The sequence below is a fragment of the Armigeres subalbatus genome, chromosome 2 (assembly GCF_024139115.2).
Source record: "Armigeres subalbatus isolate Guangzhou_Male chromosome 2, GZ_Asu_2, whole genome shotgun sequence".
In the NCBI taxonomy this organism is placed as follows: Eukaryota; Metazoa; Arthropoda; class Insecta; order Diptera; family Culicidae; genus Armigeres; species Armigeres subalbatus.
The window spans coordinates 18,620,053-18,636,084 of NC_085140.1; the positions used below are offsets into that span (position 1 = coordinate 18,620,053).

At 43.3% G+C, this 16,032-nt stretch overlaps 1 protein-coding gene across 2 annotated transcripts in view; it reads right to left on the minus strand.

Annotated features, from left to right (window-relative positions):
- Positions 1-523: 523 nt before the first annotated feature.
- The window catches only part of LOC134218026 (facilitated trehalose transporter Tret1-like), a 48,004-nt gene continuing 32,495 nt past the window's right edge, over positions 524-16,032 (minus strand). For both annotated transcript variants that reach the window (XM_062696903.1, XM_062696904.1), the window contains exons 4-5: positions 1,847-2,983; positions 524-1,790 (exon numbers count right to left, since the gene is read on the minus strand). In XM_062696903.1, coding sequence (XP_062552887.1) covers positions 1,603-1,790; positions 1,847-2,983 — 1,325 coding nt within the window. In that variant the 3' untranslated portion in view covers positions 524-1,602. The remainder of the gene's footprint in view (positions 1,791-1,846; positions 2,984-16,032) is intronic.

Consider the following 16,032-nt stretch of genomic DNA (forward strand, 5'->3'; position numbering starts at 1 on the left):
AGGAGTGATGGAATCATAGTACTCAACTCGCTTACCAGTTGCTAAACATAGGTCCATTGCTAACAACTAAGTACTTTATTGATAGCAACTTAGATTGCTTAAACTAATAACGAAAAAATAAACTCATTCCCAATTGTTCTCTTGATCTGAATGGTTGCCTTTTCATCAGTAAGATACGTCCAACAATAATGTACATATTCACATATGAGTTTTCATAACATTGTAAATTAATGTCCATTAATGTCGGGTGGTTTAATCCCCGGAATATAGGCAATTAACTTTGATTGAACTGAATAGTGAATATTGATTATATTATAGATAGATAAGAGGACCCTAAACATTCAGGGAAGCCGAAGAAGCATAGCACCCTAATCTAAGACCGCCGAAGAGGAAGCTCTGCAACCAATAATGGCGCAACGCAATAATGGTTGTAACTTCGCAGGAAGAAAATTTGCATTTTACAAGCAATAATTTGAAACACATGGGCTATCGGATAACAATTTATGTGTGATTAAAATTTCGATTTTTCTTAGAAAAAATTGTCTTTTGAACGGTTTATTACGGTATCATTTTTTTTCTAGTTCAGTATCAGAAACCTTACCGAGAAGGTGTGTAATTATATCGCATGGAACTTTTACTCGTCTACGCCACTGTAAGTACATCATGCACCCAGCAGTAATGTCCTTCTATCTGTTTCTCTTCCAAGTTCTGACTAATGCGGAGGGGCAGACTTAATGATTAAGTACTAACTCTAGCTAATCATAATTTGATATCTTTCTTATCTATTGAGTAAACGTTGGTTTATATGATATTTACTCTTTTCGGTGTAAGTTGAGGTCCGCTATCACATTGACAGAACTACATAGTTTAATGGCGATCTGATATATCGCGTACCATTACGCGAGTGATTTCTCATTTTGTCACATTCTAATTCACACACGCTCGCTCAAGCATTATCATCTCGCTGTCTTTAAAGCACTTTATGGTCCGTTGGTTTCCTGAGTTTCTTATTCTATCTAGTTGGAGTAGATTGTGATTGTTTCTTGTTTGAATCAGATCATATAGTCTCAATGTTTATGTTTTTTGAAATCGCATTCAAACCCGATTTTAAATCAAACTGAGCATTCTCAGAGATTTGTTTTCCTTATTTACGATTGGTGTACAAAGTAAAACATGTGCGGTTTTATTATCTGTGAATATTTTATCAAGAATATAAATTTGTTTCAGTACAATTATTGTCAAGATAAAGAAAAAGCGATACACAGAAGAAACAAAATGGCCACTTTAAGTCTTTCAAAGAGTCAAGTGCTTAAATAATACTATAAGAAATGAGAAAAAAATCTAACACATAAAATCTAATATAGACCAACAAGAGGTAACTAATAGTATATAAGAAAATAGTACCGCTTTGTCTAATTTGAAAATTCTTCTGAAACGAATTTCGACAAATCGTAATGTGTGAACAAAGCAAAAGAAGGAAGAAATATTTATCACTTCCAGTTTCCGTATCAAACAAATAAAAATACTTCTCGTTTCCTCGTATGGCACACTGACTGAAGAAGCCCGTGAGTAGGCGGCAATGGAACCAGCCAAGCCAGGCACTTACGGAAGCAGCTTGTTCTTCTCCACCGTCAGCAGTTGAGGCTTGGAGTTGTTATTGAGTTGTTGGCCCTCGGCTTCCTGTTGTTTGGATTTCTTCAGCGATTTGATGCGGCCTGAGAAATAGTCTTCGATCTCTTGCAACGTTTTGCCCTTGGTCTCCGGCAGGCAGAGGTAGAAGAAGACCGTCCCTGAAAAAGATGCTTTGTTAGAATTGTGAAGATGCTTCAAAATTCATTGAACCTACCCAAAAACGAGATGCATCCGTACAGAATGAAAGCCCCGTGCCTCTCGAGCAAGTGGGCCAGGAATGGATAAGTCTTGACGACGATGAAAACAAATATGTGCGCCATACAGGTCGTGAATCCTCCTACGATTCCCCGCACCTTCATTGGGTACAATTCGCCGATCATGACCCATGGTACTACCAGGAAGCCAAGTGTGCAGGTGATGGTGAATATGAAGATACATGCTACTGGGAACCATGTTGCAGTGGGGGCGATCGGAGGAACGGCCATTTCCCAGGTCTTCTTGTAGTACAGGTACGTTCCTAAACCAATCATCGTGACACCACATCCAATGCCAGAAATGAACGTCAATGGACGCCGACCACACCTTCTGAGCAATATTGCGGCCAAGATTGTGAAGATGAATCGAACAACTCCAAGCATTATAGTACACGTGTACTTATCCATTGTGGTGCCAGAATCTTGGAAAATCTCCACAGCGTAGAAGGTGATTGTGTTGACGCCGCTGAACTGGTACATCATGAAGTAGAGGGTCAAAATTCCAAAAGGCTTCAGGCAGGATGGATGCAGTAGAGCTTGGATTGTCTCTTTCGGCGACATTTTCTTCTTTTGGTTACTTTTCTGGGCAAACGTTTGCAGTTGCGTAACTTCTTTCTCCAGGTTGTACGTGGAACCTCTCAGTTTGGCTAAACTCTTTAGTGCCTGATCTGGTTTGTTCTTGGATACGAGATAATTTGGGGTCTCCGGCATGAACAACATCAGTGCAAAGGCCAACACCGGAACACAAGCGGAAATAGCCGAGAGGATCTTCCACGTGGTCACCGCTCCCAGAGTGTACTGAAACAGTACCCCTAAGCTGATGCCCGTTGATGCCAGTGCACAAAGCATTCCTCGAAGGTGGGGTTGCGTTACTTCTGATGTGTAGACACGGGCCGGGGCTCCAACCATACCGGAACCGAACCCGGTCAGAATACGTCCCGCATAGATCATTTCCACGTTGGTGGCGCACGCTATGATGATCCAGCCGATAATCATGGGAATTTCCGTTATCAGTAGGGCCTTCTTGCGTCCAAAGTTGTCCATTACGTAGCCACTGAGAAGGCACCCGATGGGTGTTCCGATCGCTGATAGAGATGCTGGAAGAAAAAGAAAGGAAGATATCAGGATTAGATTTGGTCAATGTATTTATTGAATAGTCATTAAGGGATCATTAAGCAGTTAGTCGAAAAAGGGATCGACAAAAGATCGACTTGACAAATTTCCATTCTGAGCGATTGCATGATATCGCCTCGACCTGTTGCCTGTTGGACTTTTAAACAGTTTGAGTCTAGTTCTTTCATCAAAAAACCACTTAATAGAAAGTTCTCAAAGCTGCTATTATTTTTTTCACATTATTTAAAAATAAATTTGTCAAACGTGAAGTTATCATTGATTATCGCAATCAAACTGATATATGATCTTTGAATTCTATTTGTGCATCATTCCTGCTAAGGGTAGGCTTCAATACAGAATTACCACTGTTACCACTAATAAATAATGCATGTATTTTTTAACATTAGGAGATAACATATTTTTATATAACATATTTATTATCTTGTCAATCATTATATATAAACAGCTAGCAATTATAGTTACCAATGAGGTTAGCTGCATGATTAGAAAAATCGAATTGATTACGGAGTTTACCAAAAAGCATCTTATGAGGAATCATATCAAACGCTTGGAAAATCGTGGAGATTAAAAACAACAGGCTTATCATTATCTATGATAACACGAATTGTCATCAAAAACTTAGTATGGCAGTTTTAAAAGTGTAATTAGGACGAATCCTGATTGACAACTATTAAGAAAGTTATTTTGCTCAACGTAGCGATATATTTGAAACTTAATAACCCGCTCGAAAACTTGAAACAAATGCTTGAACTTTTCTTAAGTGAACTCGTAAGATTAAAGATTTTGCACAAGACCAAAACCGTTTATTTCTGCTTTCAACCTTTCCCAACAAAAAAGGTAACTCATTTTATTGTCTCAGTCAATTATTTGACTTAATTAAGGTCAACTTTCCCAAAGAACACTAGTTTAGATAATGATAAGCCTGTTGTTTTTAATCTCCACGATTTTCCAAGCATTTGATACGATTCCTCATAAGGTGCTTTGTGGTAAACTCCGTAATCAATTCGATTTGTTTTTCTAATCATGCAACTAACCTTATTGGTAACTATAATTGCCAGCTGTTTATAGACATGGAATTATGTCAGATTTTATTGCCTTTATTTTGGGTTACCTTGGCCCTATTTTGTTTTCTTTATACATATACTAGCAAGAGAAACCCAGCTTTTCCCGGGTGTTGCAAATGTCACAATGAACTATTTGCAGCACCGCACTCTAGATCAATTTCCGTGCGTTTGTTTTGTTTTCCTCAACAGCTGACTCATAATAGTATTCTAATGATTTTTTACATTTCCCCGTTATATTTACCAACTTTTTGTATATACAAACCTTGCGGTTCCCAAAACAAATCGATAAGGGAAAAAATCTTGCAAATCGGTCAACCCGTTCGCGAGTTAAATCGTCAGGAAGGAAGTCTCAACTCATTTTTATTATATAGATAACACGATGGTTATCAAAAACTTAATATGGCAGTTTTAAAAGTGTAATTAGGACGAATCCTGATTGACAACTATTAAGAAAGTTATTTTGCTCAACGTAGCGATATATTTGAAACTTAATAACCCGCTCGAAAACTTGAAACAAATGCTTGAACTTTTCTTAAGTGAACTCGTAAGATTAAAGATTTTGCACAAGACCAAAACCATTTATTTCTGCTTTCAACCTTTCCCAACAAAAAAGGTAACTCATTTTATTGTCTCAGTCAATTATTTGACTTAATTAAGGTCAACTTTCCCAAAGAACACTAGTTTTTTACGTCTCTATTTCAAAAATCGAAATAAAAAAATGTAGAAGTGTAAACCGGCCTCAAGAATAATCTTGATGTTAGTTTTAAATCGAACGAATCAGTCCAAAACTATATTTCAGCACCTAGGGAGCGGGACCATTTGGGCAGCACCCCCTATTCCCATGTACTAAAACCATGTACTAAAACACAAATAATTCGGCTGTAATGCGTTCGAGTAATGTACGTTGCTGACGGGAATAGGGGGTGCTGCCCAAATGGTTCTCCACCCTATTTGAATTTTTTGAATTTAGATTTTAAAACTGAGGAAGCGTTAAAACTTGTTTCTTTGGGACTGGGTACCTAGAATTATTAAAAAAAAAACCAAAATGTTGATGTCGGTGTTATATATTGGCCAATCAAACATGTTGACGAGGGAGTTCAATTCATCATGTTATGTTTCGTAATAACGAATTTTGGATGCTTCCGTCCGAAGCTCGTGCTTTCATTCTAGCTTAGCATCTTTCGATCAGCTGTAACTCTGATGTTTTAGGGGTAATTGGCACGAAATTGGATTATGTACTAACATCTTTTTTTGTTTTGACCTTCCCAAAGATTTTTTTATTGGCCACGCAAAATTTGAACAACTTTTCATATCAATGACCAAAATCTTTCGTTTTTTCACAGCAACAAGCCATAAATATGCTTATTGATCTGTACTGATGAAAATGTCAACATTCCATCATATTTTTAGGATAATTGGATTTGAAGTTATTGCCTCAATATGGGGACACTTGATCCCCCGTTAGTAACCCATACAAAAATTTGGCGAAAAAATTCAAAAAAATTAAAAACCGTTCTTAGGCTTCTATTTTTTTGTAGATTTTACGGATCTGATTGAAAGGTTTGACAGGAAAAAATATTTATTGCGTAGATCTCATAGAAAGTGGATCAAGTCTCCCCAAATTTTAAAATTGCATGTGCTGTCGAATTCAATAACAAAAATCGTTCATGTATACGAACAGCAATTCGATAATTCTGCGTATTTTGAAGGGAAAATATTTAAAAAATCTGAGGGCACCTTTCTAATTTTATCAAAGCAATTTCTTGGAGAGGGATCAATTTCCCCCAAATATTTTCAAAGTCGATTGACAGCACTCCAAAAAATCGATTGTGTATCAATAACAACAATAATGTCATACATCAATGTGAGATGTAATGCCAATAAGAAAAATACATCAGTAAAGTTAAATACTATATTTCTTAGAGAGTCTGTGTGGAAATCGCGTATGTTTATTCATTTTTGGTTGTGATATATCGGAAATCAGAAAAGGGGACCAAGTCTACCCCCTCCCCTAATATAAATAAAGAATAAAGAATAAAGAAGAAGATGGAACGGGGCCCTCCTTAGCCGTGCGGTAAGACGCGCGACTACAAAACAAGACCATGCTGAGGGTGGCTGGGTTCGATTCCCGGTGCCGGTCTAGGCAATTTTCGGATTGGAAATTGTCTCGACTTCCCTGGGCATCAAAGTATCATCGTGTTAGCCTCATGATATACGAATGCAAAAATGGTAACCTGGCTTAGAAACCTCGCAGTTAATAACTGTGGAAGTGCTTAATGAACACTAAGCTGCGAGGCGACTCTGTCCCAGTGTGGGGATGTAATGCCATTAAAAAGAAGAAGAAGATGGAACGACACGACACTCATAAGATTTTTATCCTTCCTTAATCACATGGGAATATTTTCAGACTCGAGATAAAACTTGTTTTATTAAATAAGAAATTTAGGAAATTTTTGGAACCCCTTTTACGTTTGGTTTTAAACGTTCTTTAATATCAATTGTATGTATGAAACAATTAAGAAGCATAAGTATATGAATTTGATTCAAATACCATACATTTTATTCCATAATTCATAATAATAATACGTAACACGCCTACGTAACGCATTCAAAGTGAAAGTATAGGCACTAGCGAAGGAAGGAGTAAAAAACGGATCCTTCCAAAAATTACATCCTTTTTCTTTCTCCTACAAAAAAGTTGTACCGAAAGGCCATCATTTCCAATCGACTCTGCGACTCTGTGAACAAATGTCTGTCTGTCCGTGTGTGTGTGTGCGCGCACACGAAAACCAAAAAACGTTAACCACTTTTTTATATAGTAATTTTTAACCGATTTCATCGGTGGACCCTATTGATCACTACCGAATATAATCATAATCGATCTTTGCGTTCAAAAGTTATGAAGAAAATGGTTGATTCGCGATACAGCGATTGAAAGAACCGTGATGTAGGCAATTATTCATTATGCAACACAACACTAATGCGAAACCAAAAGATTGAATCGGGTAAGGCATCGTCGCCTCTAGGTGGATTAATCTAGGTTTTTAGATAATGAATTAGTTTGAAATGCTTTACGGCTTAAGTATTTATGCGATATTAATCACTAGTTTCTCAAACAAATGATTCATTTAATGTTTGATCTGCAAAATACGGAAAATAATACCTAGAATAAAAAAATGCGAAGTTTACTCTTACTACCTTGCTACGCATAACTGTCGCAAAATCGTAGGAATCAGAATATTTTTCCAAGCTATGTGATATTTCCCGCCACACTGATTCATGATAAATAGTTTACTCATGCACCGCCAAATGCACCTTCGTAAGCATGGTCAAAACACGTGTAAATTCATGTTTTCGGTTTGGCGATCTCCACACTTCTTTCTAGTTGGTAATCACTATATCAATAGGGCGCTGCTCAAAATCCCCAGTAACAGTTAACCTAACGATTTACTATATACATTATTCCAAAGTTAAATCGTGCATTTGGATGGAAAGTCCGTAAATCTGACGCAATTTTGTGACTTTGCTGAATTGCACCCTGAGAGACAGACGAAATCATCAAGAAGCAAAAAACGATAGGTTCATTTAAGACACCGACATAAAAAAATCACTTAAGTCGGAATAAGGATAACAATGATGAAGCAAGCAGGCGGGGATTTATAATATCGAAGTCTGAATCGATTCTATTTCTTTCAATGCAATCAGTTATACCAATAGCCAGCATCGTCGTTCCGACACACCGTTATGTACGGTGGTACAGTGTGCGCTCTCGAAGCTACCAGGTGCTTTTTACCTGAAATTCGCGGCCGCCGTAGTCGAAACGCATACCAATCGGTGCCTAAGGTGGTGTATAAAGAACAAACAGTGAAAGTTTGGTGCAAATCGGTGAAGAAACGTGTGAAAAAAGTGATTTTTTGTTTGGGACACGTGCTCCGAACGAAATAAACAAACAGCCATCGTTTGGCTGCCTGGCTATTTTCATTCAGCCTTCGGTGGTGTGGTGCGCGGTACGCCTAAAAGAAGATTTCCAGAGATAATTAAAAGTGCCGAAAAGTTTTGGAATTTCGATTAAAAATCGATTTTTAGAAAGTGTCCGAACATCATTACGGAGGCACTACAGTGCCTTCCAAAAGTGTGTGAACACAGTGGGGCTCAAAATTTCACGTACGCTTGCAAAAAACATTCGTCGAAGGGACAAAGAAGGTAAGATCGTTCATTTTTTACCTCTCTTGTGTTCGCTTGGGGTAGGTAACGGGTGACCGTTGCCAATTGTAGAATTCCGACGATAAAGGATATGTCGGCCGCTAGTAGCGGCGACCCTGGAGGTCAGTGAAACGCAGGCTACCGATATTTATGGATCCGACGAATAAGTTCGGTGAATTGACTTTTACAGTTAACTGGAAAAGACGAGACCCCGCTTCCTAAAACCCGTTCATTATTGGAAAATCTGTAGAGGCGTGTGCTGGTCCGATCGAAAACGCCAAAACTGAGGCGCAAGGAACCAAATACACTCTGAGTGTCCGTGACCCGGCCCAAGTTGCCAAGCTACTACAGTTGACAAATTTAATTGACGGAACCGAAGTGGAAGTTGCCCCGCACCCGAACTTGAACGTCAGTCGCTGTGTCGTCTCGTGCTACGATTTGATCCACATGGAGGAGAAGGACATCCTTGTAGAACTGGTTAAAGAAAAAGTAACCCGTGTCCAACGAATCACAAGGAACGAAAACGGCAAGAGAGTGAATACGGCCGCCCTGATCCTCACGTTCGGTAAGACGACTTACCCGGATTATATAAAATTTGGCCTTTTGCGTGTCCCAACGCGTCCGTACTTCCCCAACCCGATGTTATGTTATGGGTGTTTTAGCTACGGGCATACTCGTGCCCGATGTCCTGGACCTCAACGCTGTTACAACTGTTCTGGTAATTTCCACGGAGAAGAAGAGTGCGGTGAGGCTCAATTCTGCCGGAATTGCAATGGTAACCATCGGCCAACAAATCGCCAGTGCCCGATGTATAAAAAAGAAGTCGAGATTATTAAAATTAAAGTACGTGACAATTTAAGCTTCCCGGAGGCCAGGAAACGAGCCGAACAACATGCGACAGGTAGCTACGCGCAGGCAGCAATACAACATAACGCAATCGAAAAAAAACTGAAGGAACTGGAACAGGCTATGGCGAAAAAAGATGAAGAGATTGCTCGAATGATAGAGCAGAGCAAAGAGAAAGATCACAAGATCGCTCAAATGATGGTCTTCATCAAGCAGGCCAAACAGCAAGCCGCCCAAGGAAAAATAAGTCAGAATAGCGAAAGCATTAGCCAAGAAAAGCCGCATCACAACCGTGAGCAACGACTAGCCCACACGACGACTGGCCCAACTACTCGTTCACGCAACAATTCTCCAGCCATTCAGGAAGCGAAGCGCGGACGACCTACGAAGTTGAATTACAACAAACCGCCTATCTCACCTGATCTGAGCCCGCCGCCGAAAAAGCCCGTCACTCACGACCTCACGGAAATGGATTTCTCCGGCGAGGAGTCAGTAGTATCGGATACACTCAATAATCAAGGCCTTCGATAGATTCACTTCCCAACACCGCATGCACCACAATGACGACCACGGCACGAACACGGACAACGAACTAAATCGGTTCGGAAGCAGGGAAAGTGTAGTACCTCTTCCGACGCAAGTACGGCAGGTTGAAGGAGTCATCCGGGACGTCTTACCCCAACCCGTAGATGACGAATTCACCCCCGTAGCCGATGGAAACTTTGATTACACCACGACACCGGAAACATGGGATAGACGGCAGGGGGAAGGGGTAGCCCTTCTTTACCCTGGCCGCCGCTCTACACAAACTAATACTCTCACGACAACCACATCCCGGGATAAACGGTAGGGGGAGGGGTAGCCCTCCTATGCCCTGGCCGCCGCCCTACACCAGCAAACATGAATCATTAAGCCCTACAACACATGAAAGCGTCAATAGCGGAGCAGTTGATATTACTACACAAAGCCTTTCCCCAGTGCCAGCTGTTGCTGGCAGATCTGGATGCAACCGTGTAAAAGTTTCAGCAACGGCTGGTACTGTGGGGCAAGGCATCCCACAGGTCAGTCCTCAATGTTCCTTGCATCAAACAGATACTGTCTCGCAAAACTTTACAGGTCAACAACACACAACAGCTCTATCACCCGGAGAAGGCCCGTCTCGACGAAGAAATATTACACAAAACGCATCCCCAGTGCCGGCTGTTGTCGGTATTGGCAAAACTAGTGTAATGGTTTCGACAGCGGCTGGCACTGTGGGGCAAAGCGTCCCACAGGCAAGTCCCAGTATAATACAAACACCTGCAGAGATTACCGCGGCAAATTTATCTCCTAGAGTTAACCCGTCGACGCGTAGGACATCTACATCGTCGTCCGCCACACGATCTGCAACGGATAGCCGCTCCGGTTCCGTTTTCGCCCTACAGTGGAACTTGCGTGGCCTCAGGGGCAACATTAGCGAATTGAAACTCCTTATCGCCGATCTCGAGCCCTGCGTCGTTGCACTACAGGAGACTAAGGTGAATCAATCCGTTGTTGCACCAGATTTCGTCGGCAAGCATTATACGCTACTTCTGGAGTCGAACAGCGTACACTACTGGCAACACGGGGTTGGGCTAGCCATCCGAGAAGGTATACCGTTCGAGCGTGTGCAGATCCACACCACCCTGCAAGTTATCGCAGTGCGTATCCACGCACCTATCCAGGTAACGGTGGTATCTGTCTACATCCCGCCGAGTTCTACGCAGTGTCAGGCTGCACTAGGTGAATTATTCGAACAGCTAGAGGGACCGTTGTTACTTCTTGGGGACTTCAATGCGCACCATCTCGTTTGGGGGTCTCAACAGTCGAGCCCGCTTGGTCGCTTCATCGCCGAGACTACTTTAACCCATCGTTTGGTGATCTTAAACGACGGCTCACACACCCACATCGATCCGGCTACGGAAAACACCTCGGCAATTGACGTAACCATCTGTTCTGAGAATCTGGATCCTAGGTTTACTTGGCGAACCCTGTCGGACACGCATAATAGCGACCACCTTCCGATCATCTTGTCCATCCCCGGATGGATGAACCACAAAACGACAAGACAAAAGTGGATCTACGATCAAGCAGATTGGTCGTTGTACGAGCGGCTTACGGCCTTAACCATACGGCCAAATGCCGAGTGGAACGTTGACAGCTTCACCGAGAAGATACTAGCAGCAGCGGCAAAATCCATCCCACGAACCAGCGGCCGAACTGGACCGAAAGCGGCACCATGGTGGTGCCCCGAAGCGAAAGCAGCAATTCGACATAGGCGAAAATGTCTCCGATCCCTTCGACGTATGCAGCAATGCGATCCGGGCCATCCTGAAGCGCTGGCGAAATTCCAGGAAGCACGAGCAGCGGCACGGAAGGCAATCAGTAAGGCAAAAGAACAGTCATGGGAAAACTTCGTGGCAAAAATATCACCCAGCAGCACGACAACCGAACTGTGGCGGACGGTGAATACTCTGCGCGGTAACCGGCAACAACGCCCAATAGTCCTCAAGCGAGCTGACGAATTCACGGACGATCCCGAAGAAGTGGCAGAAGAACTGGCGAAAGTGTATTGCGAGAGATCGGCGACTTCGCTACCCTCCATCGTTCCAGATGGCGAAAGCGGCAGCTGAACGACGGTCTATTGATTTTTCGCACCAGAATGATGATATGTACAACATCGACATTACCCTGAGCGAACTTCTGTGGGCTCTCGACAAAGGGCGAAGTGCGTCAACAGGTCCAGACTCGATCGGATACCCTCTGCTGCAACGTCTTCCACTCCCCGTAAAAACGACCCTTCTCGAACTGTTGAACGACATCTGGCGCAGTGGCCAGTTTCCCGCAAGCTGGCGGAATGCCATCGTGGTACCTATCCCAAAACCAAACTGCCACGATTCCGGACCGAATGCCTACCGGCCAATCTCGCTTACCAGCTGCATGGCGAAGCTTCTCGAGCGGATTATCAATCGGCGACTGATTACCGAGCTCGAATCAAGTGGACGACTCGACAAGCGCCAACATGCTTTTCGTGCTGGACGTGGCACCGATACGTACTTTGCCGAGCTCGAAAGGTCGCTGCCTACTACTGACGAACACTGCCTAATAGCATCCCTGGATCTATCGAAGGCGTACGACACCACCTGGCGACACGGCATCTTGCGGACTCTAAGGTCTTGGCGAATACGTGGTCGGATGCTGAATCTACTGCAGAGTTTCCTTTCGGAACGCACCTTCCAGGTGTCCATAGGAGGACATGTGTCTCAAGAGTACCTCCTGGAGAACGGAGTACCTCAAGGTTCCGTCCTATCCGTGACGCTGTTTCTCATCGCGATGCAACCTATTTTCCGCGTGCTACCCGCCGGAGTTGAAATTCTTCTGTACGCGAACTACATCCTCCTTGTGGTGCTTAGAGCAAAAGGGAAAGGTTTACACCGCAGTTAAAGTTGTAGACAAATGGGCGAAGAGCGTGAGATTCCCTATATCTGCGACCAAGTCGCAAACGTTTTACTGCAGCTCCAACGAGCGTCGAGAGCCGGCGCAAGAGATCACCATCGATCGAATTCCCGTCCCAAAAACCAACCGCGTAAGGATCCTGGGAGTCACTCTGGATCGAACGCTCACGTTTAAGCCGCACTGTAAAGCGGTGAAGAAATCGTGCGAATCACGACTGCGAATCTTCCAGATGATCGGAGCGAAGCTTCCACGTGGCAACCGAGCAACTCTGCTGCAGGTGGGTTCAGCGCTCATCACAGCGAAGCTGACGTACGGAATTGGACTACTGAGCCGAGGAGGAGCGGACACTCTGCAGACCCTCGCTCCAGTGTACAACAAAATGGTACGCTACGCTTCCGGAGCGTTTGTGACCAGCCCTATTAACTCCATCATGGCCGAAGCCGGCACTCTTCCGTTTGGACTACTTGCCACACAATCGATAGCGCGAACGGCCATCCGAATTATGACAAAAAGTCTCAACAACAGCAATCTTCCGTTGATCCGCCGGGCATCAGACCGTCTTTACGAATATACCGGCACAGCACTTCCCGCTATCGATCAGGTAACAAGGCAGAGTGATCGTGTCTGGCATGCACGAAGACCATCAATAGTGTGGGATGTGAAGAACTGCGTTCGAGCCGGGGCCCCGCCGGATATAGCTATACCAGTCGTCCAACAATTACTCTCGACAAGATTCCGTGGGTCGACGGTGATCTACACCGATGGCTCAAAATCTGACGATGCTGTAGGCGCCGCATTTCACACGACCGGCCTCGCAAGATCGTTCAGCCTTCCGCAAGCGTGCAGTGTTTTCTCTGCGGAAGCATATGCAATCAAGAAAGCTGTAACGACCCCGAACACCAGGGGTGAAATGGTGATCCTTACAGATTCGGCTAGCTGTTTGTTGGCATTACAATCCGGGGCATCAAAACACCCGTGGATACAGGATATCGAAAAGGTGATGCGCAACAAACCAGTCCGATTCTGCTGGATCCCGGGACACGCCGGCATTAATGGAAATATCGAGGCCGACCGACTAGCAAACGAGGCTAGGGCACAACCTGCAATCGATATGCCCATTCCGGGCGAAGACGCTTTAAGAGCGATAAAGCAGGCTATACGATGGCGATGGAACCGTCAGTGGCACGATTCCCGAGACGTGAAACTAAGAGAAATCAAGGACGATACGCTCCGGTGGACGGATCAGACCAATCCAGCAGACCAACGTGCGTTAACCCGACTAAGAATTGGTCACACGAGACTGACCCATACATTTCTGCTGAAGAAGGATCCTCCGCCCACCTGCGAGTGCTGCGGAACTATCATCGACGTGCGGCATATCATCCTCCATTGTCGGAAGTATGAGCAGCAGCGACGGGACAACGACATCAACGCAACTAGTCTCAGAGATGCCCTGGGTAATGCCGACGAAACAACGAAGAGACTGCTACTGTTCCTACAGCAAACAAACTTGTCTGAACAGCTGTAAATGGCGTCAACACACGAGCAAGATGAATCCAGTCGACAATACTACACAAAGCCTTTCCCCAGTGCCGGCTGTTGCCGGTGTATCTGGAAACAGTGGTGTAGTAGTTTTGGCAACGGCTGGCACTGTGGGGCACTGGCGTCCCACAGGTCAGTACTCGGTCTATCCATCCACCAGCAGATACTGTCTTGTAAAACATTACAGGTTACCATCAAACCGCAACCGTATTCTCGCCTGGAGAAGGACCGTTACCGAAGCAATATTACACAAAGCGCATCCCCAGTGCCGGCTGTTGTCGGTATTGGCAAACTAGTGTAATGGTTTCGACAGCAGCTGGTACTGTGGGGCAATGCGCCCCACAGGCAAGTACCAGTGTTTTCACACACTCGCAGAGTTTACCGCTGTACCTTTTTTTCCTACAGTGGTCCACGGAGACGGAAGCGCTATTATTTCACAGCTCTGCCGCAACCAGCTTGGAAGCACCGGTAGGAAAGATTAAGAAGATAGTGAGAGAGAGAGAAGTATGAGGAGAAACGTGAGAAGAAGAGTAGAAGATAAAAAGAAAATATTACAATGTAAAGAATTTATAATTGTACACCCAAAAATCTTCCTTCCGACACGAATGCACCCTTCCGGTGTAACGTGTCGTAAATACACAAACAAACAAAACAAACCAATAGCCAGGTCGAATCCTTAAAAAGATGCAAGACTCTACTTTCCAGCCACCGGTAGGGAGCGCTTTGATTTTGTTTCCAGTGCCAACGTTACGACACCCAAATAGATCCCTACGTAAAGGATACGGCAAGCAAAGAAACCATTTAAAATCTAAACTATCTAAGAGGCTTTCAAAAGAAGAACTTCAACTTGAAATGAATCAAATTTTACATATTGGTTGTTTCTAGAACATATAAAACGCATTCTAATGTTGAAGTCTACGATAAGTGAAGACTTATATCAGGCTTGACTTGTAAATTGTACGTGACTGCCTTACTATCTTACATCACATAAATGTATTGGACCTGATGAGTTGACCATATTTTAGATAAATATTTTCAAATGGTATCATTGCGGTTGAACAGAATGTAAAATACAATGTCAACGAATAGAAATACTTCTTGTCAACTTTAATTTAATCTGCCAAGTAATCCATTCCCTGGCATGGCGTAGGTATGAAATGCCAGACTTTAATTATTGCTGTAACGCAGCAAATCTCCATTGATACACTCCATCGATGATGGGATACCTTTGCGTTGCATGTCCGCTATCTGAAGTTCAACTTATCACCAGGCAATCAACATATGCAAAACAATCATTATCGCGAAAAATCGTTGGACGAAACACCACAAGCTTGAAACAGATAATAGAGAGTAAGCTGCAGAGTTGTTCGTTTCTGTTGCTACCAGTTCTGTCATATCTGTAAACATCTTCAAGTGTGCTATAATTTTATTACTTGCTTGTTCAGATGCATTCATGCATTCGAATGCGAACTCACAGCTGTAGGCGCACCAGACATCGATAAGGAATTTCCATAAAACATTATCGATAAGCGGCACCATCATCATACAGGTAGCATCTATAATAGTGACAGACAGTCCAAGGCAAGGAAGAAACGTGCTTCGCTGAACGTGCATGACAGTTTTATTGCACCATCGAATTCATTGCAGAAAGCCGGGTGAAATAACACAGCAAGCTGTTGTTCGTAATGCTTATTAAAAAGCAACAACTTTTGTACAGCTAGTATTGTGACTTGCAATTAATTAACATCTTTTGTAATCAATTTTCAAGGCTCTCGTAGATGAGCAAAATTTTCCCCAATACAAATTTCACGTAGATATTGTGCCTTGCAACAGAATGACGACTTTCATGATCATTTTCCAAGTAGATGCGAAAAATTTCCCCG